We start from the raw sequence: 25,208 nt of genomic DNA on the forward strand, positions 1-25,208 counted from the left end.
TTTGGTCGTAACAGTCGCTTAGGCTTTTATATATATAGATATGTTTTGGCCTAGGAAAACAGCATAACCAAACTTATTAACATTATAAGAATAATTTAAGTGAAGTCCTAAAGAGCTCTCCCATGAATAAGATTTTTGCTACATCGACATTTTACCATCTATTTTAGTTCATTTTTTTCATTTTTTTTTATTTTTTATTGATTAAGGTATTACATGTGTACATATCTTCCCATTGCCCCCCCCCCCACCCCACTCCCATACATGGATTTTAGTTCTTAAAGGCCCTTTTAGCTTTCTTCCAAGTTTTCAGGAGTATTCTAGGTTGATTTGATAATTATGCAACATTCTGGAAATTGGATATTGAACTTCCATAGGTTTGCTAAGCTTCCTACTAATTCATAAATTACTGAAATTTTCAAAAACACAATCATAGGCATTGATATAGTTATTACTGAGTACGATTTTCCTTATGTAGGAAAAATTTTTCTAGATAGCTCTTCAAAATTACTAGTAAAAGAACATTTATCTAAGTTAGAATTAAATTAAATTTGAATTTAGAACTAAGTTAGACTACCTAACCAAATAAAATTGATTAGAAATTGGTTAGAATGCTAATCACTTTTCTCTCCTGAGCTGTTTTATATATAAAGTATTGTTGTAAAGGTACAGATTAGTTTAGAATATGGAGCATCATTCTGATTTCACTGGGTTTTTTTCTTAATCCCTGTCAAAATCAATTAATGAAAACTTATTATATGCCCAGCAGGTGTTCTCCATTAATAACAATGAAGAATATAAGAAAAACAATGTTTTGTTTAGACTAAGTATAAAAGACTGGCTTACCATTAAGGAACTTACTGTCTTGTTAAAGGAAACAAGAACCAGTTATAGTGTGATCAGGAGACATACACAGGGGTGGGCAAAAGTAGGTTTACAGCTCTAATTACATGAAACAGGTTATTCTTGTATTATTATTATCGTATTATTTGTCTTCTTATTATTTCATACATGTAATCATAACCTGCATGTCTTTTTCCATATGAATAACTGTAAACCTACTTTGCCCAACCTTGTATTATCAAGGCAGGATTGATGCAGATAGTAAATGTCTTAAAACTTGCAGTGAGAGGTAGAGTTTTGCTTTAATATACTACTATATATTATTAATTCACAAATTAATAAGTGTGCATTTTCTTTTTTTTAAATTTGCTTTGGATATTAGGTAATATTGGTGCTAAGAGCTTTTGACTGTTACAATTTCCTATCATTTATTTGGTAAAAAGAATAATTTGGAGAGGTGTTTTAGTAGCTTCATTGGGAGCATATTTATAAAAAAATGAAGAAAGCCCCAATATTTTCTAAAGTGTTATAGGAATTGCTGTCTCATACTATTTGCCACTTTCCAGTGTTGTCCATAAGATTAATTTAAAATCTCCCAAATAGGTTATGCTGATCTCACCCCAGATCCTCCTGGGAGATATTTTCTCATATAGTCCCAGCTGAGTCATAAATAATATCTACATGTGCCCCAATGCTCTCAATTGTCCTCATCAGTAACACACAGAACCGAATGGTATCTGTAAAGTAGTTAATTTTCTGGAAAATATTCAAAGGCACAAAATGAACACTGCAATAAAATTGCTTTCTACTTAACTTTGTCAATTTCCCTAGAAGTGTACATAGAACAATGTTTTCATAGAACTTGCAAAAGTCGTAGACTCAAGTGCTATTTATTCTCCTTCCATAAACAGCAGCCTTGAGCAATTCTATCCACAATTAGTTGCTTGTGCTTGCTACTAAAATGCTCCCCATAACATTCCCCATCATTATTGTTTCACAGCACAACACACTCTATAGAGTGAAAGTGCTTGGGAGGACCAAGGACGCGCTCTTTGTCGTGCCCCTGTGGCTGGACGACGACGTTCTTAAACTGCCCAGAGGTAGTCCTGTGACCCTTTTATTTTAAGTGCCTTGAGTTTGAATTAGGGGATACCTTTACATCAAAATGGATACACGTAGCACAAAGTAAGTATTGATTGTTCAGCCGAGACGCCCCCCCCTCTGCCCCCCAAAGGCGGCAGAGAAGCAGGGAACGCCACTTAGCCGTCCGTCCGTCCGTGCGCTCTCGGACGCCCGTGACCCTGGCTGGGCTGGGGGGGAGGGGTGGGGTGGGGGGGAGTCCTTTCCCGGGTCCTGAGGCCCCAGAGAAGGGGCGGCGGGGATGCGGGGGGAGAGGGAGGGCTTGTTTTGCCCGGGGGTGTGGGAAGTAGGCGCTAGCCTGTTTCGCGGTTTTTTAAGCCCCCTTGGCATGCCCTGACCTGATCCAGAGAGTCAACTGCTCTCTGGAATGTTCCGGGAGAAGGTGGGAGATGGCTTCCCAGAGGGGGCCTGTGGGTGCTGGAGGGCATCAGGGGGGTCACGCAGGGAGATGAAGGGCAGGCGCCGGGAGGGACACGAGGGAAGCTGGGGGCCGAGATGACGAGCGCGCGTGGGGGCTGAGGCGGGCGGGACCAGCCGGCAGCGAGGCCAGGAGGGCGGCTGGCTGAACGAAGGGATCCCTCCCGGGGCCGACGGCGGTGGCGACCGGGCCGCGCGGGCTGCACCACCCCGGCTGTCAAGCGAGCGCGGGGGGGAGCGGGCGGGAGGAGGAAGGGGTGGAGGTGCGAGGGGAGGAGGGCTGGCACCGGAGCGCCGCGGTGTCGGTGCAATAAAAATGCATCCCATGGAACTGCCCGTGGAGAAGGACGGGACCGAGACGCCGCAGCCGGAGGAGGTGGTGAACGCGGAGGAGGACGCCCAGGAGACGGCGGCGGCGGCAGAGGCCGGGAAGTGAAAGGTCTCGCAAAGTTCAGCGGCAGCGGCTGCGAGCGCCGAGCCCGGGCTAGCGGCGGAGGAGCCGCGGGACCGCTCAGCCGGGCAGCGCGGCCCGGCCGGCTATGGTCCGGGGCTCCCACCGCTCCCGAGGTGCCCGGGCCCCTCCAGGCCAGTGTGCGAGGGTCACCCCGCCGCCCGGCGCGACCCCGGCCCGCCGCTCCCGGTCGCCGGCGACCGCTGATCACGCCTGGCACCCGGGGAGAAGGAAGAAATAAAGAGCCCGGGTCCCTCCGGAGGACTGTTGGCGCTTCACCCCGCACCCGCCCGGCCCCGGTCTGCCCGGCTCCTCCCGGACATGGGGAGCTGCGCGCGGCTGCTGCTGCTCTGGGGCTGCTCCGCGGTGGCCGCAGGTGGGTGGTGACGCGGCGGGCCCCCCACCCCTCTTCCCTCGCTCCTTAGGTACTCCACTCAGGACTCGGGGTGCAGGGGAGTGCGGCTCGGGCGCGCCGAGCTCAGCTCCCGAGGATGAAATGAGTGGCCATGTTCCGCCTCCTTTCCCCGGTCTCCGCAGTTTAAAATACTATTGATTTTTTTTTTTTTTCTTTTGCAACTGCGATACACATGCCCTTGGATAACCCGATATCCTGGGTGCGCCCTGCCAGAGATACATGACCTTGGTTTCTTTCTGGGTTTGGGTTAGTAAAAAAACTGCTTTTCCACTTGGTGAGGGAACAAAGGACCAAGCTCGCCGTCCCCCGGCACTTCATGGCCTGAGGAATGATGGGGAGGGGTGGCCCAGCGACCCCGGGCGCGCGTGGGCCAGGGCTGCTCTCTCGTCGAGAGAGAAGCCTTCGAGCCCGACCTCCTGCTGGGTACTCGGGAGCCGGGCAGGGACACCGGGGCGAGGTGAGTGCCCTCTCGCAGGGCGGCGGCCGGAACGGAGTGAGACCGGGTTGGGACGGTGAGTGGTGATCGCTCTGGGTTGCAAGGAGCGGGCTGGCCGCCCCCGGGGAATTGGTACCCTGGCCGAGGCTCCGCGGGAGGTCGGAGGCGGGTCTGCTCCGTGTCTGGGGAGCTGGAAGACCGGCAGAGGCGTCGTCAGATGCGCTCTTCCTCCCACTCCCATCCCGGCTTTCTTGGGCCACTCTTGGCCACCCATTCCTAGCTCGCCCTTTCTAAATTTGGGAGCTCCTCCTGCTCCTCTCCCTCCCCCTTGAGGGTCGCCGGGTTTCCAATTAGGCATAGGTGTAGCTCGGTGTGTTAGGGAGAAAGAAAGTGAGGGACTCGTCAGCTGTCGGGTCTCTCAAACACATCTCGCTTGCTCCAGAACGGAGAGTGTGGGCTGGAGGGACCGACTGGTGGCTAGTGAGCATCGTTTTCCCCTTCCCTTTGGCTTCTTCCACTCTGCCCCCAGAGATGCTGGCACGCAGTAAAAGCCAGGCTCCAGGATCTGCATCCCAAACCAGCCAGACTCACGGGAGCATCCTTGCCATACTTGACTGATCACTTTCTTAGCGATGATTTCCAAGTGTTTTGTCCACCCATTATTTACCTGGCTGCTATCTTTTTCTGGACTTCTTGTTAGTGTAGGTGCATTGAAAATTATCCAATACTTTACCCCAAGGAGCCTTAAAGGTCCAAGACTTTACTTGATTTCTTCCTATTTGTGCACCCCTGTGTGGACTTATCCATGCTCCCCTAACCACAAAGTGAACTTTAATAAACCTTTCCCTTTCCAAGCCATGTTACAGCAAAAAACATACAAGCAATCGAGAGGTTGTAAATAAATATCACAAGCCAAGTGTTTAAAGTCAAAAATACTTGTACAGGCAGTATATGATTTTCCCTGAAATGCTTTACAGGTGAGTCATAGCACATTGTGTGTTTGGGTGATCCTGGCCACAAGCAACTGTTGCCCCAGCTAACCAGAGTCCAGGCATGATGCGCACTTGGATGTGACATGTAAAGAATATGCCTAAGGAATCCCTTTCTTTTGGTTGCAAAGGCCAGGCGGGGCTGTTGCTCCTCCGTGTGTGAAATATCTCTGTTTTAATCTAAGCTGTCATTTCAACAGTACTGTGATAACAGTTCAGAGGTGCGCCCTCTTCAGAGACACAAACGTTCAATTAGCCAGAATTTGGGGTTTGACTTCCTCTTCTTTCTTTCCCTGTCTGTTTTAATGTTTAAAATAGATGATCTTACTTACCGTATTCATAATTAAAACAAGAAACCCAAATTAAAGGATTATAATATGTAGTCAGGATGTTAATAAGTGGATAATGTTTATCATTTTAAGTAATTTTGAAACATTAAAGTCCGTTGGATCTTTGTTTGGCTGGAATCGCATGTTTCTTTAAGAAGGTGCTTTAGTTCACAGATAATGTTTAAAGGTGCTGTTGGTGGCAGCCAGTCTGTAAGCATTCTCCTGTTAAGCAAACAGGTAACTACTATATAACCTGTCCTAGTACGCAAGAGGCAGAGAGCATGTCAAATAAGCTTCTCTGCCATTTGGCAGTTTGGAGGGTTTTTTACTTGGTTATATTTACTTAATATTAAAAATAGCTATTGCACACCTGAGTGCCCATAGTTTCTAGCTTTGCCTCCCAAATGCGATCCCATTGTCTAATGATTAAATATCTCACATTGCTTTTCCAAGGTAATTTGTCCCTTCATATTTTTAAAAGAGGTGATATATATATATATATATATATATATATATATATATATATTTGATTTTTTACAGAGAGGAAGAGAGAGGGAAAGAGAGTTAGAAACATTGATGAGAGAGAAACATTGATCAGCTGCCTCCTGCACACCTCCTACTGGGGATGTGCCCGCAACCAGGGTACATGCCCTTGACCGGAATCGAACCTGGGACCTTTCAGTCCACAGGCCAACGCTCTATCCACTGAGCCAAACTGGTTAGGGCTGTCCCTTCATATTTTTGGTTTAAAAATGTAATAGATTCAACATTTCCTCCTTAATGCATTCTTATAAATACGTTAGATAATGCTAATGACTCAAATTATACTTAAAAACTAAGTTGGATGACCTTAAACACATTATTGTTTGGGGTATTATTTAAGTTATGACATCAAAAACAAATAAGTATACTTCAAATATAGAGAATGTTTAGAAAGCAAAGTACTTGAAAAGCGTTAAACCTGTTATCTTTATCCCCGTGTTCCCATTTTCCTTCCTTTTGCCCTTTCCCTGAAGTGATTTTATTTTCTTTCATGTGAATTTTGCATCTGAGCATGAAATGCATGCACGCGCGCGCGCACACACACTCACACTCACACACACACACTTGCATACACAAATGAGGTATAAGTACAGAGTAGTATTCATGCTCAAATTTGGTAGGATTTCCTCTTTACTGAAAGTCTCAAGCTCTTTAGAGATAACTTGACGGTTGAAGATGGACTAGGTGGACAGAAGAGCTTTCCAGATGGGTTTGTCTTGAATAACATATGCTTTCCCTTCCCCAGGGCTGAGTGGAGTCGCTGGAATGAGTTCCCGCTGTGAGAAAGCCTGTAACCCTCAGATGGGAAATTTGGCTTTAGGGAGAAAACTCTGGGCAGACACCACCTGTGGTCAGAACGCCACTGAACTGTACTGCTTCTATAGTGAGAACACTGATCTGACTTGTCGGCAGCCCAAATGTGACAAATGCAATGCTGCTCAGCCTCACCTGGCTCACCTGCCAGCTGCCATGGCAGACTCGTCCTTCAGGTTTCCTCGCACGTGGTGGCAGTCTGCTGAGGATGTGCACAGAGAAAAGATCCAGTTAGACCTGGAAGCTGAATTCTACTTCACTCATCTAATTATGGTGTTCAAGTCCCCCAGGCCGGCAGCCATGGTGCTGGACCGGTCCCAGGACTTTGGGAAGACATGGAAGCCTTACAAGTACTTTGCAACTAACTGCTCGGCTACTTTTGGCCTGGAAGATGATGTTGTCAAGAAGGGAGCTATTTGCACTTCTAGATACTCCAGTCCCTTCCCGTGCACTGGAGGAGAGGTAAGGGCCCACGTTTAAGTCTACACTGTACATAAGGTAGAAAAATGTTACCAGCCCACATTTTTTTAAAAGTATGAAGGTATACTTGTAGCAACATGAATGAAATTAGAATTTTTCATGAGCTTTATTTGTCATAAATTATTTCTCACCCTTAGACATGGAGATGTAGTCATTTTCAAGCAGGTTGCCCACTGACTGGGTTTAAGTCGGAATTCTAAGACTTTAATTTTTCATTTTTTTCCCAATATCATCATTCTACCTAAGAGGTTTGAAAGGCTAATAATTTAATCAGTCAGCAGGACTACTTACTGTGCCTCTGAGGGGGCAGGAGTTACTGAGACAGCCTGTTCCTGGAGCCCATGCTGGTATCTTCCTGAAACTGTTAACATAAATAGGAAGTAAATAAAAATAAAGCCAAGGGAGAAAAAAAAAAATCTGTTTGTCGGAAGGATACTTTGTATAACAGTGGAGTTTTATTGTTAAGATTACAAGAGTGCATAGCAAACAAATGAAGGTAGTTGTTTTTTTTTTTAGATACAAAAGTTATTTTTGTACTCATAGATACCTCAACCAGTTCAGGGTCTTGGGTCTATCCTGGGCCCAATACCATCTCAATTTCATTCTGCAAAACAGTCTCCTTAACTATTAGTCCCTTTTCTGTAAGGGTGATTTCTCTTTGTTTCATATTTCCGTACTCCTAAGGGGGAAACAGGTCTTTTAAACTTATATGGATGTACCTAATGTACCTCCAGATACATGAAAAATTTCAGAGAAAATTGGGTGAAAGCACATTAAGAGAATAAAATACCTTCAGAAATATTGATTTATAAAAAAGAGCAGAGAGAGAGTATGAAATTTCTAATTTTGGTACATGTCATAAATACACAGATTAAATAAGTGGTTCCTAGCTTAGGGTTGATTTTGCCACCATCTCCCTTCTCGGGACATTGGGCAGTGTCTGGAGACATTTTTGCTGGGGGGAGGGACACTACTGGCATCTAGTGGGTGGAAGCCAGGGATGCTGCTAAATTTCCCACAGTGCACATGACAGCACATCTCCCATTCCCAACAAAGAACTATTAGCCCTAATGTCAATAGCATCAAGGTTAAGAAAGCCCAGACAAGTTGTTAGGCATACATCTAATGCATATAGTACAATGGCTACAGAGACTAAGAGAAGCACTCTTTTAGCAATCATCTATATTTGTATTTGCAGATTTCCCTGGTCATAGTATTTAGTAAACATTTATTGAGCCCTTACTATCCCAGGCACTATACTCAGTGCTAGTAATTGTGACATTGGTTTGGCGGGGGCGGGGTGCTTGCCTGGAGCCTGGTGGAAAGGTTGGTTTGGGAAACTCTTCCCCCCACTACCATAGGCACATATGGACTTTGCCATATGATCCACCTATTTCTTCTTTGTGCATTTTGCAGACCAGGAAAATGGAAAATAGTCTGTGTGCTGTTTGTGTCACATCCTTTGGTACCAGAACCAAAGGATGTGGCACAAACAGCACACAGACTATTTTCCATTTTTCTTCATGGTCCCTAAAGTTGGCTTAATATGGTAAATCCATGTGCACCCTGTCATGATAGGCATTTTTAAAGATACCAGGAAAAGAAAGAGACAGATAAGTTAGACTCATTGTTTTCTTATGTGGAGAATACTTGGTGTTGCAAACAAATGAATGGCTTGAACTCTCAAATTGCTTTGGAATTGATCCACAGGCTGATATCAGCTCCCTACATCTCAGTGCTACTGGGCCATGTGTATCTATGAAGTAGCAAAAAATACAGTTTCAGTAACCAGATGGCAGGCATGCTTGCTTAGCAAACATTACATTGAATGTATTACAATGGCCCAGCAATCACTTAGCGATGACTAAGGTAACATTTGGTTAACCTATAGTAAAAACAAAGATCTTATCTTTTTTAAACCCAAACTACTTATTGTCATCAGTGCTTACATCAAAATTTAAAGCAGATAAAGGCTAAAATCTGTTATTTATTCTAATGTACAGTCGCATTTTCAATCCAGTTTTTACATTTTTTTATTGTAGTTATTTCAGCAGATAAATTTCAATGGCAAACAACAAACAAACAAAAAACATCAAATGCCACCTAATTCCCTCTAGAGCAAGATTTGTGAGTGTACATTAAACCCTCATGGAATTTCTTCCCTTTAGAGGGCAGGTTTGGGAATGAATCTTTCCCTCCTGAGTTAGAGAGTAGAAGAAAGTCTTCCTCAAAGGAAGGACCAATCAGGGCAAGCCTTCCCGGAAGTGATTATTACCTACCTCTCCTATGTTGCTCTGGAGTATCAATTAGTTTTAAGCTATGAATTAATTTCACAGTACACCTCTGTATCATCAATCTCTATCTTTGGAAATGGAGTGATAAGAAAACTAAGCCAATGAATCTAGTATCAAATAAGTAGTCTCAAATTTCATTTATTGCTTATTCATAATATTACAGACCTATAACTTCCTCCATTTTGTATAAGACTTCTTAAGACTTCTCAAGATATTATCCTACTACTTAGGCTAAGATAAATATATCTCAGACTTAATTTATTTCCATTGTTTATTCCAAAATACTTCTTTGGGCTTTTCAGGCCTTAGAGAGCCTGTAGTTTCATGTCTAACACACCAGATACCTACATTTACAGAACTGAAGGCACCAGTCATCCGAAAGAGGACTTTAAAATAGTAGGCCTAAAAATCTACCCAGAAGAATACTTTTAATTTTTAAAAAATATGTATCTTTATTGATTTCAGAGAGAAAGGAGAGGGAGAGAGAGATAGAAACATCAATGATGAGAGAGAATCATTGATCAGCTGCCTCCTGCATGTCCCCCACTGGGGATTGAGCCCACAACCTGGGCATGTGCCCTGACCAGGAATTGAGCCATGACCTCCTGGTTCATAGGTCAATGCTCAACCACTGAACTACACTAGCTGGGCCAGAAGAATACTTTTAAAATAAAAGTTAAGTCTGCCATAAAGAAACTTCCTAAACTGCCTGGCTGGCTGGTGTGGCTCAGTGGCTGAGTGTCGACCTTTGAACCAGGAGGTCACGGTTTGATTCCTGGTGAGGGCATATGCCTGGGTTGCGGGCTTGATCCCCAGTGGGGTGTGCAGGAGGCAGCAGATCAATGAGCCTCTCTCATCATTGTTATTTCTATCTTCCTTTCTGAAATCAATAAAACAATACATTTAAAAAAAAATCTTTCTAAACTGACCAGCTGTTTCAAAGAATAGGGTAGGGTTATCCTAAAATGTGTCTCCTTTATAGGAGGGCAGATTGAGATTTGGAGGTAAAAGTTAGTTATATCATAGAGCTAGGATTAAATAATAAGTCTTCTGGCTTTAAGTCTACTATTGTTCCATAAAAACTATGTTCTTCTCCACTATCGACTCCCAAGAACTGGTCACAGAGAGATTATATGCATATCTCTCTCCTTGCTCACTCTCATAACGATTTGTTATTTGTATATGACAGGAAGGTAAGAAAGAATTCGCCCAACAACATTCCTCAGAACAGGAATGTCCTCTGAGATGTCACTGGTGTTCTAGGAATAGAGGTTCCATGCCAAACCAGGTTGGGAAACACTGACTGAGTTTAACAAAATTAAACATTTATGAATACATACATATTCACATTATTTATCCTATATCTCCAAGTGGGAAATATAGGCTGAAACACTTTCAAACTCATTTGTCCCTGGGACCCTCTTTTTTTAGAACTGCAGTTGCTATCTCTCACAACTCCAGAGATCCCCAGAGCCCAACTTGGGAAATGCTGGGGTGAAGGTATAAAGTGCTCCCCAAAATCCTGGCAAAATGCACAGCCAGAGATGTTGTTCAAAGGGTACAACATTTCAGTTATGCAAGATGAATCAGTTCTGGAGATCTAATGAACAGCAAACATGACTATCGTTAACAAGACTTTATTGTATACTAGAGGCCCAGTGCACGAATTCGTGCACAGGTGGGGTCCCTCGGCCTGGCCGAAGATCGGGCCGATGGGGACTGTCTCGCCCATTCCCAATGGGGCCTATTGGGGCCAGGAGGTTGGCCGGCCAGTCCCCATCGGGGCCCCTCAGGGCCACTGGCCAGGGGGAGGGACCACGGGAGGTTGGCTGGCCATGGGAGGTTGGCTGTGGGAGTGCACTAACCACCAGGGAGCAGCTCCTGCATTGAGCATCTCCCCCCTGGTGGTCAGTGTGCATCATAGCGACCGGTCAAAATGGTCGCTTAAGCCAGTGATGGGCAACCTTTTGAGCTTGGTATGTCAAACTTCGCCAAAAAACTGAGCATAACTCTGGTAGTGTGTAACTTTGAGGAAAAAACATTATTTCGCAAATGTTTCATCCTCGGCATGCAGCCGCCTCAGCGGCCGCGTGTCATAAAAAATGGCTACGCGTGTCAGTGCTGACATGCGTGTCATAGGTTCGCCATCACTGGCTTAAGCTTTTATATATATAGATTTGAAATTTACTAAGAGGATAGATCTTAGTGTTCTCACTAAACACATGCAAAAAAGTAGATGATGGATATGTTAATTAGCTTGAAAATGGTGATTATTTCACAATGTACTAGTATATGTATATCCAATGATCAAATTGTACACTGTAAATAAATATAATTCTTAATTTTAAAATATACCTCAATAACTTTTTTTTATAAAGCCCAGACAGGCTTGGTGCTTGGCATGGTTAGACATCAAGGCCCTCTGTCAGTTGAGGACTTAGTCTCCTATTTTAGTTGGAACAATAAATAATAATCACCTTGAAGCTAAAGATGATAGGTTAATTAGGCTTTTTCAGGATGAAAAGAAGCACCTCAGATCAGCTCTGGGTACGAAAACAAGTAAGTGGGGAGATGTAGCAAGCTGTTTTAGGGCCCACACAGTCAGGCCTCATGGAACTGAAATTTCAATGATCACTATTTAGGAAACAGCATCGTTCCAGTGACTCCAAAGGAACTCTAAAGGGATGTAGTTGTCATCTCCTTAGAAGTTAGCATCACTTGCTCCCTGTTCTATTAAATTATTTTTAGAAGAACTCTATTCAGAATTGGATAGCAACCAACCAAACAGCATGGTTATTTTTTTCCAGGGCATTATGAATATGGAATATTTGATGGGAGGCAGCAGCACAGAGAAGCCAAGAACAGAGGGGGTTTGGGTCTCATATGAAGCACTAGGCAAGGATTGTTAAAGTGGGTAAGGATTGCATCAGTCTTGTTTTCCCCTGTATTCCCAGCATTTGCTTGGACCACAGTAGGCAATTAATAAATCTGTAACCGAATGAATGAACACAGGAATGACATAAAAGCAGGGGCTGAGTAGGAGAATATCTTTAAATGACACAGATGGAGGAATGAAGTGCTTGGCTAGGGGATATGATTCAGAAACCCTGAATACATGGAGAAACTGAGTTGGTAATAATAGGGGATAAGCTGTGGTTGAGGAAAGGCAATTAATGAAAGATCTTAAATAATATTTATTCATCCATTTATTCATCATGTAATCTTTGAGTTTCTGTGTCTGATCCCATTCCAGATGCTGGGGATATAGCAGTGAACCAAAGAGATAAAAATTCCTGTCCCCATGAAGTTTAGGTTTCAGTGGAGGGAAGGGGAAGATAGAGAACAAATAATTAAGTAAAATATACAGTATGTCAGAGTGTGATAGCAAATCAGAACTAAGGAGAAAATAAAACAGGGCAAGGGATGGCAGAGAAGGGTTTACTGTTTTGAAAGTGATTAAAAGATTTGATAGAATAAACCATGATAAGAACTTTGAGTTCCTGGCAAGTTTTCAGGAGCCAACAAAATCTGTAATTAAGGGGTTTCATTTATTCCCATCTATAGATATGGGAAAATGAAGTTGTGTGTTAAAATGACAAACATTGGTAAAAATCCCTCTGATTAGTGTTTCTTAGAATGAGGAAAGGAAGCTAAATGCCATCGATGGAAAAGCATATAACTGATGAGTAATCTGAAGCCTAAAGAAAGTTAAGTGACTGATTTGTGTACAATTACTCAGCTGAAAGCTGTACTTCCTGATGTCAAGCCCAGTGCTATCTGCACTAGGTTAAACTTCCTTTGTGCCATGCCAGGTAGTGTGAAAGATACAAAAACCATATGCATTCCTTTCCTTCACAGTTCTTATAATCTACTGAGGAAGAGAGTAAATGTGGCAATTTATAGACTGATTTATTAAATAACATGATATAGCACATGCTTAATTTCCCCGATATGCCAGTTAATATGCCTTTCAAGATTCAAGTATTTATTTGTCTCTTTAGACCAGGGGTGGGGAACATCTGGCCCACGGGCCATATAAGGCCCATGAAATCATTGGTCTGGCGCTGCCAAGGCATTAGGGGTGAGATAATTAAGTGTTTGAGCAAATATAGCAGGCTAATTTTTTAAAGTTGATAATTTTGTAGGGCCCGAGAATGGTGTTATAAATATCCAAATGGCTGTTGGCAGAAAAAAGGTTCCCCACCCCTGCTTTAGGCCATTGGAAGGATTATGTTTCAATACCTCATGATAAAGTCAGTATGGCACAAGTGTGCAGAAAATGATAAATGACTTATTCAGGTTTTTACAGGTATTTACATTTATAATGTGCTAAGCAATATTTCGGATTTTTAAACTTAAAAGATAAAGCAAAGTAGTACATGAGTAGGGACTATTTCTAATTGGTCATCTACTTGTTTCTTCGGTCACTGAAATCTGCGCATGCCTATTTCTGCAGCATCAATGGTCAGGAATCAAATAAATAATAGCTAGCCTGAGCTAGAGCTGGGATTATTATCTTGCCTTGAAATTATTTATATGATTAAGCTTTATTATAAATCCAAAATGTAAAAAAGAGCACCAAATCCTATACTAAAATTAAATTGCTGTAGCAATTATTAGGTATTATATACCACTTACTGTTTAACTGGTAATTTGTAAATTATTGCATGAACTTTGCATAAAAAAGTAGATTTTTTTACATTGATAGGAAAATAATCTACAACAAATAAAGATTGTTTGCACTTAGAGCATTTAAAATGAGCTAAATGTGAATGAGTATCAGTTATTCCATACCACTTTGCATAGTTTTATTTGATTGGATTTTTTTTTAGGGAGAAGGGGAGTACTTTTTATCAAGACAGTAACTGCTTTAAGCAATTTTCCTAACTTAGTCACCCTATGTATTAATGTTTTACTTTGAAGCATATTCTCTGCTACAATTTTGTTGAACTTCCTTGAAAAATAGAATATTGTATACATTTGTTTAGAGTGCTTCAATTATCTACTCCTGGGGCTGTATACCTTTCCTATAGGGGTGGGGCTAGAGATTTATAACAGCGCATTTCCCAAAAATGCCTTTAGTTTAAAGAAAACCCACAGGGTGATTATCAATTAAAAGTATTTAAAGAGGTGACATAAAAATTAGAATAACCCCAGAGATAAAATCAATAAACTTTGATTTATTGATTTCAAAAGAGGATTTTTTCCTCCAAAAATACCTTCTTTATAGCTATTTTAAAAAATCTGTTTAGCATCTTTTTTGCTTAGTATTTATTTGATTCGATGGTTTAACTTTGCCACTATTTGGTTAAAATAGTCTTGAAACTTTGAGATAGCAGATTTTAAATGTTGTGTTAGTAATGAATGGATTACATTGAAAAATTAAGGCTGAACAATGAAGAACAGATGAGGAGCAGGCACCTGCAAGTCAGGTATATCTGGGCATACAAGTAATGGAGAACTCTACATATTATAATGGGGTTATTAGAAGTTGGGGCTCTGGAAGATGAGGAAAATGAATCATGCCAAAGAATATGGAAGTTACTGCAGTGTCTGAAAAGTTGGTGAATGTAATCTCTCCCTCCTCTGCACTGCCATGCACTTTGTGTCACTCACAGGTCAAAGTACAGTGTAGTAGGTGAGGTCAGGGGTCAGAGATTATGGGGTACTATAAGTAAAGAGATACCCAGGATGGCCCAAATTTATACCTAGATCAGGTAAAGCCTGTTAATTATTTTCAGCATTCCCTTTCTTTTGTAAATTGGTCCCAATTTGAACCATAAGTTATTACAAGTGATTACTTGAAGGCCATTGCTTTTACTCTGAATGACATTGGGAGCCATTTGAGGTTTTAAGTAGAGGGGTGATATAATCAATGTATTGTGAATAGGATCACTCTGACTTGTATGTTAAGAAAAAAATCAAAGTGGGAAGGAGGGAGACTAGCTAGAATGATATTGAAATAATTTAGGCTAGATTTAAGGGTGCATGGACAGAGGGGAGCAATGGAAATGGTGAAAAGTGGTTGAGTTCTGGATCTATTTTATGGAAAGAGTCAATAGCATTTGCCGAAAGGTTGAATGTGGAGTGTGAGAGAAAGAGAGTAGTAAGGATGTTTTAAGCCTGAGCACCTGGAAGAATAGAACAGCCATTTACTGAGATGGAGAAGATTCTAGGGGGAGCAGATTTGGAGAGGGATGCCAAGAGCTCATTTTTGGACACATTAAGTATGAGTTGCCTATGAGATATCCAAGTGGAGACACTCAGTAGGTAGTTGGATCTGTGAGTTTAGAGCTCAGAGGAGAGATCTGAACTAAATATATAAATTTAGGAGTCATCAGTTTAGAGATGATATTTAAAGCTGTGAAACTGGATGAGATCATCAAGGGAGTGGGTGTGGATAGGAAAGAGGAAACTACAAGTGCTGAGCCTAGGGCAGGATCAAACTGCCATTACCAAAAACACTTCTGAAATGGCCAAGGTTTATATGCAAGCCAGTCTCACCAATCTATTTGCCCAACAGTTGTTTAATTAAGCAACAGTATGAACTGAATAACATTGAATTTTACCACAGTCAGAACAGTGGGTGTGCATTCTAAAATGACAAGTGAGAGAGAAGGCATGAGAGCTGCAACTTAAAGCTTTCAAAAGACAAACCAAAACAAATAGGGGAAAGGGAAAGCACTGATTGGATAACAGATGATGATGGACAAGAGAGAGGAAACAGTATAGATGGAGAAAGATATCTTTGAAAATACCATGCTGAAAGAGAAATGTTGACTCTAGGGGGACTTCAAAAATCTCTTCAGGTTTAAGGGCCTCATATTCATTTTAACTCATCCTACTTTTTTTTTTCTTTTTAGACTCAGAATTCAAACTATAGGAGCAATTTAATTTTGGAATGCCCCTGGTTCATCACAGTATTGAAAATGAAATTAAAAGATAGCATTGTACACATGTTCTCTGTTTAGTATGTTATAAACTTTGATTTGCAGAATGTGATGGAGAGTGTCTACCTAAGGCATGAGAGCTATATAATAATTTCATTTAAGTGTTTACAATGTCAAGAAATATCTTATTAATGTTTTAATTAGTGTTTATTGTATTAATGCTTAATTGTTCTGTTAAGAGGGAGAAGAGAAAGCCAACATTTAGAGATCACAGTAGAATGTGTAGTTACTGTGCTGGGCCTTTCACACACGTCTCACTTTATCACTACAGAACACACTCATTTCTTGGATAGTTTATCTTGCTAACAAACAAAAGAACAAAAACAAACAAACAAAAACACAAAACACCAACCCTCTCTCTGTGTCATATTTATCTTCTTTTCCTAACCTTCTTGCAACTGACAGAGGAATAGAAGTCTTTCCAGGTATCGCTAAGTTTGCTGATGTCACTTTATACTTTATAACCACAATTCCTAAAACAAACAAAAAAGTATGAAAAATATTCAGGTGGTTTCTGCATGACATCATGTTTATTTGAGCTAACACTGTATCTTTCAGCTGCTATTGAAAAAGACTTCTTTTTAAAATTGAAGATAGAAAATGTAGTCACTTTCTTAGACTGTTTAACCTTCATGAAGAATTATTTTTTTTCTTTTTATTTCAGCCAATCTAACTCTTCTGAGGTCTTTGGGGTTTTCCATGAATTCCTTTTGTAATCAATGCCTGTATTTCTCTCATATTCCATGTCCCAATAAATAACCTCTGATGCCCCCCCCCCCAAAAAAATAAATAACCTCTGACCCCTTCCCACCTCCAAAAAAAAAAAAAAAAAAAGCAAAAGTCAATGGCGAACACATTCAATGATCTATTAGAAGAACTAGGCAGCTCACTCTCCAGGAATCCTCCTCCTTGTTGTTTCCCATTCCAATATACCCAAAGGGATGCACACCCTTTTGTAACAATAGCTCCCTCTCTGATAATTATCAAAGTTTAAAAGAATGTAAGCCCACTGGGGGATTTTCTCTGTGGGAGGGGTATAGTGAGGAGGTGTAGTTTGCAAAAACAAAGAACAAGATGATTGTCAACTCCTGTTCCCCAACTCCCAACTTTCTCCCTTCCCATGTCCGTTTCTATTTATTTCTTCTGGCCATTTCCCTCCCCCTCCCCTAATTTTCATTTATTTCCTCCAAGCATTTACTTATGTCACATTAGACCACTTCTTTTATCTCTTCTCTGGTCCCAAAATACCTATTTGCCTCCAAAAACGAACATGATACCTAGCCTGTTCCCATGATCTTCTCTCTGGAATCTTCTATCAGTTCTCTCAACTCCATTGCCCCTGTCTTTCCATCACACCCCAATTCTAGATCAATCCTACTGTTCACCTTCTTGTTCTTCAGCCAGACAGCTGAACTCTAATGGGAAAAATAATAACACTTATACTGAGAAATGCTCTACAAATTTAGGCTTTAATTTGGCCCTCATATTTCCCTGGAAATAATTTTTTTCTTCAGCTCTCTTTCATTCCTTCAGCGACTCAGTGTCTCTCCTTTCCCTAAGACCCCTCCTCACACCCATTGTTTGCTCTCAGTTAAAGTGCTTGCTTCTTACCTCATTGAGAAAATAAAAATAAAAACCTGTCTAACACAGAGAGGCCCATCAAAGTGACAAGCAGAGATCCATTCTCAGTTTCTTTCTCTCCTCAGCCAAATTCAGTCACTCACCAAGTCCTATCCCATTTTGCTACTGGAGTCTCCCTTGAGTAGGAATACTTCTCTCCACCCCTACAGCTACCCTGGCACAAACCACCATTGTTTTTTATCTATGTACATTATTGCACTAATGTTCTCCTAAATGTCCTCTCCAGTCTGTTTTGCTTGCGCCCCAATATATTCTCTATATCACATTCTGAAGGATCTTTTTAAAATCCAAAATAGCACTTTCTTGCTTAAAACTCTTCAGTGACTCTCCGGTTCCCTCATAACATAGTCCACATTCTTTAATGAGGCATGCTAGGCCCTTTCTGAATGCCCCTTGGCCTTATTTCCCATTGCTGCCTCTTATATCCTCACCTCCAGCGGTATCTATTGAACAACTTGTATTACTCCAAGGTGCCAGGCTCGTTCTTACCTTCTGACCCTTGCACACATGATTCCTTTTCCCAATGCTCTTCTCTTATACTGCCCTCCTCCAGCCCTACCTCTCATTCACTTAGCTAAATTGTCACTCAAATATTTTTTTGGATGGAGGGATCGATGGATAGATCATTCCTACTTATTCTTAAGGAGTTTGCTTAAACTTCACCTCTTCCCAAAATTCTGGGTCAGGTGTACTACACATGTGTATCATTCATGCACACCATAACACATGCTCCTTCTATCATAACATTTGTCACATTGTTTTGTGAGCTATTTATTTATGTATTTATTTAAAAATATGTTTTAGTTTATTTCAGAGAAAGGAAGGGAGAGAAAGATAGAAATATAAATGATGAGGGAGAATCATCAGTCGGCTACCTCCTGCACACCCCCCACCGGGGATCGAGCCGCAACCCAGGCATGTGGCCTGATCAGAAATCTGATTGTAACCTCCTGGTTCCTGGGTCGACACTCAACCACTGAGCCACACCGGCCAGGCTGTGAGCTCTTTAAGATAGTTCACACTGCACTTTGAGAAACACTACCTTAACATTGAATATGCTGCCTGGCATATCAAATAGGTACTTATCAAATAAATTAACTCTGAGACATTATTTGTTAATATTATTGATAATAACTATTTATTGGGGTTATTTGTGTTTTAAAGCCTTCTTTAACACAGTATCTGGTATGTAGATACACTAAACACTGTTTGATAGACTTACTAAGTGTCTCATAGTCATTTAGGATAACAGACCCTAAGGCAGACAGTTGATCACTATAATTTCTCAACAAGTACAATATCATAGGATCTGTCTCTTTACCAACCCAACCACAGACTCTATGACTAATCTGTGAAGGCCGGGCACAAAGGGTTGCAGCTTATGTGGAAAGATACAAACCTATCCTTGCCTATTGGAAAACAGTGGAAAGTGCATGTAAAAGTTCACTTGGGGATTTTATTTTTCATCAGATTATTGGAAATGACTAGATAGGGGCCCTCATGCTTATGCTTCTTTGGTGTTTCCAGTTGGGCTTCTTTTCACAAGGCTATGCTGGGTGTAAGGTGATTGTTTTGTGATTCTGGAAAACAACTGCCTTGTGACAGTGCCTCTGGACAAACTATTTGATTCTCTTGGATAAACCACCTAGCTTGTTACTCCCTCTCCCTAAGTAAGGACTGCTATTTCAAGGAAGACAAATCCAAATTACCTGCATTTCTAGAGTTGGGAGGAGAAACTAGCTTTGAAGAGAGAGGTTTCAAAATTATTTTCTTTGACAAAACAAACCAAAAAAACTTTAAAAGTACAACCACCAAAAATCTTGTAAGTTATGTCCCTTTCCTGTTGCCTGAACTTCACTGTGGTATAATCCTGCCTTCAAGGAGTTCACAGTCAGATCAAGACTTTTAAATTGTTGTCTCTTAAGGATGAATAATAATCAAAAGGTAAGGAAGGGTTTTCCATGGAAAAATGAACATGTATAAGGAAAGTCAACTCTTAGAATGGCTGGAAAGTACAGTAAGGAAGGGTAGTGGGGAGGAGAGAGGGATGGGGGAAATGAAGCTGGCTCTGGAGGCTCGGGTCAGATTATGCAAGGTCAGGTGAACCAAGTATTTTGGACTTGATCCTGTGGGTAGTGGAGATCAATCAACATTTCTTCTGGTAGGGGCAACATAATCAGAAAGACAACTCAGGGAGCAGTATGAAAAATTCTTAAGCAAAACTTATGAGATTAAATTTAATAGCTTTAAACATAAATTCCTCTTTTAAAAAATCAACTGTACTATCACTAGAGAAGTGTGACTTATCAGCTATTCATGTGAAAAAGACCTGAGGGTTTCAGTTGATTGTAATTTCAATGTGAGTCAACAATACATCATGACTACCAAAAAAAGCTAATGCAATCTTAGGCTACACTGAAGAAGAATGTTCCAAACAAAGGAGAGAATAGTCCTTCTGTTGTGTTCTCTAGTTGAAGCATAGCTAGAATATTATGTTCAGGCCAAGGATATTTCTATTTAGAGAAAGCTGAATAGGACTGGTGAGATCAATTAGGAACCTCATTGCATAATGAACAATTAACTTGGGATATTTCTCCTATGAGAGAGGATTTATGGATGCTCAGGCATTGCTGACATTCTTCAGATATTTGGAGAGGGATTAAATGGACTTTGATGCTTACAGAAGGCAAGAGTATGACCAAAGAAAGACTTTCTTAAAAACTGGATGTATCCAAAAGACAAAGTGAGCTTCCTTTAGTTTTTTATCCAGGAAATGTTTTGGCAAAGTCTGAATGATCACCGGTGAGTGATATTACAGAAAGGACTCATGTACAGATTTAAAGGTTTGTGTCAGGATTCTATACTGTCCCATCCACCTCTGGGTACATAGATTATACCATAGGGTGAGTAAATGACGGAAGAAAATCCTTTCCATCCAAACAACTCCAGTAGCAGAGGTCATGGATTGGGCACTGCTCAGCTAGTCATGACAGTCTTTCTGCTAGGTAGACAGAAACCCTCAATTTTGGTGTAAGATGAGTGGTCTTTCATAACCATTAAACATAAGTAAGTCACTTTACTGACAAAGAAAGGGGAGGCAGGGAAAAAAACAAATGAGTCCCTCTTCTCTCAGTCTCTATCTTGTTGTTTTTTTAAATATACTTTTTATTGGTTTCAGAGAGGAAGGAAGAGGGAGAGAGAGATAGAACATCAATGATGAGAGGGAATCATTGATCTGCTGCCCCCTGCATGCCCCACACTGGGAAGCCTAAGTGACTCTTTAATTTAGGGGTCTTAGATTCTTCATGTGTAAACTGAATCAATGTCAGAAAGAATAAGATAAGGCATACATCTGTGTTATAAGTGGCTACTATAAAAGTGCTAATTATTATTATTTGATTACATTATTAGTGAAGTTGTTCATCAGTCATTCAACAAGTATTTGAGTACATACTATGAGTCTAGCACTATCTCAGGCTCTAGGGGTACAGTAATAAACAAAAGCAGACATAAAAATGCACTCTAAAGCCCAGGCAACTGACTTACAAATAAACTTTTAGAACACAAACCATTTATCAGTTAGTGGCTTCTCATACTAGCATAGGTTAACTGTCAATGTTTATATTACTATATAATGCTATGCATTACTATACAGGGACATGAAAGTTGGACAGTAAAGAAGGCTGATAGGGGAAAAAACTGATTCATTTGAAATACAGTGTTGGAGGAGACATCTATGGATAACCTGGACCACCAGAAAGATGAACATGTGGTGCCTAGAGCAAATTAAGCCGCAAATATTGCTGGAAGCAAAAATGGCAAAACTGAAGCTCTCCTACTTCAGGCACATCCTAAGAAGGTAGGGTTCTTTAGAAAAGACAATAATGCTGGGGGAAATAGAAAGCAGCAGGAAAGAGGAAGGCCCAACAGGAAATGGATTGACTCCATAAAAGAAGCCACAGGCATGTGTCTATAGGAGCCGAACAGGGCCGTAGAGGACAGGACACTGTGGGCATCCTAGGTCTCCAGGAGTCGGAGCTGACAACAACATGTAACACACACACGTTTCTAGGAGCATCAGGGGTCTACATTTTTGCTTAGTGCTTTTGGACAGATATTTAGTTAGAGAACATCAGTTTGAGTCATTTGATAGTGGATAAAGTTAATATAAGAAATTATATAGCTTTTATTAAAGGAGTAGCCCAGTCATCTTCATAGGTAGTAAAAAATAAACTGGAGGGAGTCAGATTTAGAGAAAATTAACAAATCAGATGCACAAAGGACAATTTATGTCTCTTCGTTCCATATTTTAGTCCTACATATCTATTGTGACGCTACAAATTCTTTTAAAACTATATTATGAATGTTAAGTACTAGATAAGGAGATAAGTTTTTAAAGATATTTTTAGATGGCAATGCTATGATAAGATACAAGAATGAGCCTAAAGTAAAATTTCTTATCAAAACTGAAAAAAATGTAGCCACCTACACCTTGTTGGTATTTCAGACTCAAAGAGGAATTTCCAAGTGATTTTCTTAAGAGGTTGCTCTGTAGGGAAATTAGAATGAGCAAGCAGAGCTCAGGTCCTGACCCTCATCTGGATTCCCTATTCTTTTGTTAAGAATAGATACTTTGTGATTTTGTATGGCAGGTTTGTTGTTAAAATTAATGGTCTTTTAAAGTAATATGTTTGAAAATGTCTTTCTTGAGGTTCTGTTCAAATCAGTTAGGGAATCATAACATATTTATAAGATTATTAATTTGAAATATTGTAATCATAACTCACAAGCACCTGTTTATCAAGCACTTGCACCAGGCACACGTGGAAATTCATGGCTGGAGGTTCAGTGATGTACCATTTCTGCTCCTTTTCTAGCTTTCCTTCTTTAAAAGCCCACTTGATGAGGCATTAACTACTTCATATGGTCTAGCAGGTGCTGTGTAACCAGGAAGATATGTTACCTATGGAACTGTCCAATGTAGTTATCCTCAAAGGCCATCCTATATAATAAAACCCTAACATGCAAATCGACCGAACAGCGGACGACCCGTTGCTATGACACGCGCTGACCACCAGGGGGTAGATGCTCAATGCAGGAGCTGCCCCCTGTTGGTCAGTGCACTCCCACAGGAGGAGCGCTGCTCAGCCAGAAGCCAGGCTCACAGCTGTCGAGCACCACAGTGGTGGCGGGAGCCTCTCCTGCCTCCGCAGCAGCTCTAAGGACCCCTCGGGGGATGTCCAACTGCCAGCTTAGGCCTGCTTCCCACGGACATCCCCCAGGGGTCCCAGACTGCGAGAGGGCACAGGCCAGGCTGAGGGATCCCCCTCCCCCAGTGTACAAATGTCATGCACTGGGCCTCTAGTTTAAAATATTCTGGTCAATTTCCAGCCAGTTACCTTCATCACTTCATTGGTAGGAAGAGGGGAAACTGATTTGTTTCACAGGTGGCTGCTGAATATTTAGGCTGCTGCCACCTCCACATAGCCTCCCCGCCCCCCCGCCCCCCCCCCCCCCCCCCCCCCGCCGCCCAACTGTTACCTCAGCCTTTCCTGTCAGTTTGCCTGTCAGTTTAGTTGGCATGGAACCAGAAATATTATTTTCTCATGAACTAAATAATACAATGACAGATGTTATGGAAATATGCAGATAATATCGCAACATTCTATTCAATTGTAGAAGTAACTTTTTCATCCCCTCTCCACTTCTCAAAATAATGACATTAGAACTGTAATCATGCCTTCCTGATTATTGGAGATGAGTGCTCAAAAGGCTACAAAAATGATATTCTCTTAGAGGACTAAATTTTTCCCTCTCAGTTCCCTGTCTCCACTCAGTTCCATTTCTTCCAAACTGCTGCATTGAAAATATTGTAGGTCTTTTACAATCTGAATATTCATTATGTTACAGAAAAACCTTTCAAATATACTTGGATTTAAAAAAAGAATTGGGAAAAGGGATGCTCAGAAATAGAGGTTAGAGTTTGCTTGACATCTTAGAGAGAAAAATGTCTGGAAAATAGTGTCATCAGTAACTTGTGCAGGTACATGAAACAGAGGTCATTTGCTACTCAACCAAAGTGGTAGATGGTCTAGAAAGTGTGTGAAGTGAGACACGGTAGATATTTTACCTGGAGAATGAAAGTTAAGTTGATGGCTGCCCTTAAATATTTGGACTTAAATAAGCACTTCCTTATTTAAGATAAAATAAACTTATTTTGTATAGCTCCAAGTCAAGTTTAGAAGTTGCATAGGACAGATTCCAGCTTTATACAGAGGAACATTTTAAGTTTTTTTTGTTGTTTGTTGATTTTTAGAGGGAGAGGGAGAGAGAGGGGAAAACATTGACCTGATAATGTAACATTGACTGACTACCTTCTGTATGCCGCGCCCTCCCCACCCCACCCTCCCCCACCCCGCCCCTCAGGGATCAAGCTTACAACTCCTGGCATGTGTCCTGAACAGGAATCAAACTATCAGCAACCTTTTGGTGCATGGGATACCACCCAACCAACTGAGCAACACTAGCCAGGGTAAAACGGAAGAACTTTTTGATGATTAGAACCATCAAAAAATGAAACATGCTCCTTGGTGTGGGTGTGGAATCTAGTCAAGACTAAATGGATGTCAAGTATTCTAGTGGGACTTCCTGCACTGAGAAATTTGGGTTAAGTAGTCTTATGTTCTCTTCTGATATTTAAGATTATTTTGAGCTGTTTTCTAACATCACTTTGACAGAGCTTAGTTTTCAAGTATTAGGGGAAAACTGAAATTCTATGCATGTTATTGTTTGTTTTTCTTATTCAGTTTTGTATCCAGAGGATCTACCATATGAAGTATTTCCTCAATAAGTAATGATTGAATTAATAAATAAATGATATAGTAAATAAATGATAATAATTCCTTTATTAAAAGGCTTAATGTCACACAGACCCAGAATTTTATCTTACTTAATCACAGCTTTGTCACCATTTAGGGGGGAAAAAATGACAATGATGATGGGAGATACAATTAGAATTTATATTAGCCAAGCTTGCAATCCATCCAGAGTGGAGATGTCTTTTTCTCATCCAAAGTATAAGAAAGTGCCCTGGCCGGGTGGCTCAGTTGGTTAGTGTTGTCTCAATGTGCCAAGGTTGCAGGTTTGACTCCTGGTCAAGAATCAACCAGTGAGTGCATAAATAAGTGAAACAACAAATTGATGTTTTTCTCTAACAATAAATAAATAAAAATTTTAAGTATAAAAAAGAAACATTTTTAGAAACTGAAATGAGATTTAATTTGTTTCTCTTTGGAGGTCAGAATTTCTATTGTGGGCTTTCTTGCTCTGTAAGCCCAGTGACTTAAATATCTTTAAAAAATCCTCTACTACCAGCTCTTCTCTATATAACCTCTACTCTGGAACAGAAGGAAACATAAACAAATTTTTATGATATTTACTGTTTTCTGTCATTATGAATCTTAATAATTA

The 25,208-nt window shown here is 40.9% G+C and overlaps 1 protein-coding gene across 1 annotated transcript in view; it reads left to right on the forward strand.

Annotated features, from left to right (window-relative positions):
- Positions 1-2,667: 2,667 nt before the first annotated feature.
- NTN4 (netrin 4) overlaps positions 2,668-25,208 on the forward strand; it is a 113,321-nt gene continuing 90,780 nt past the window's right edge. The window contains exons 1-2 of the mRNA XM_079775506.1: positions 2,668-3,224; positions 6,306-6,835. Of these exons, the coding sequence (XP_079631632.1) occupies positions 3,170-3,224; positions 6,306-6,835 (585 nt within the window). The 5' untranslated portion in view covers positions 2,668-3,169. The remainder of the gene's footprint in view (positions 3,225-6,305; positions 6,836-25,208) is intronic.

Source organism: Cnephaeus nilssonii (assembly GCF_951640355.1).
Source record: "Cnephaeus nilssonii genome assembly, chromosome: 6".
NCBI classification, from domain to species: Eukaryota; Metazoa; Chordata; class Mammalia; order Chiroptera; family Vespertilionidae; genus Cnephaeus; species Cnephaeus nilssonii.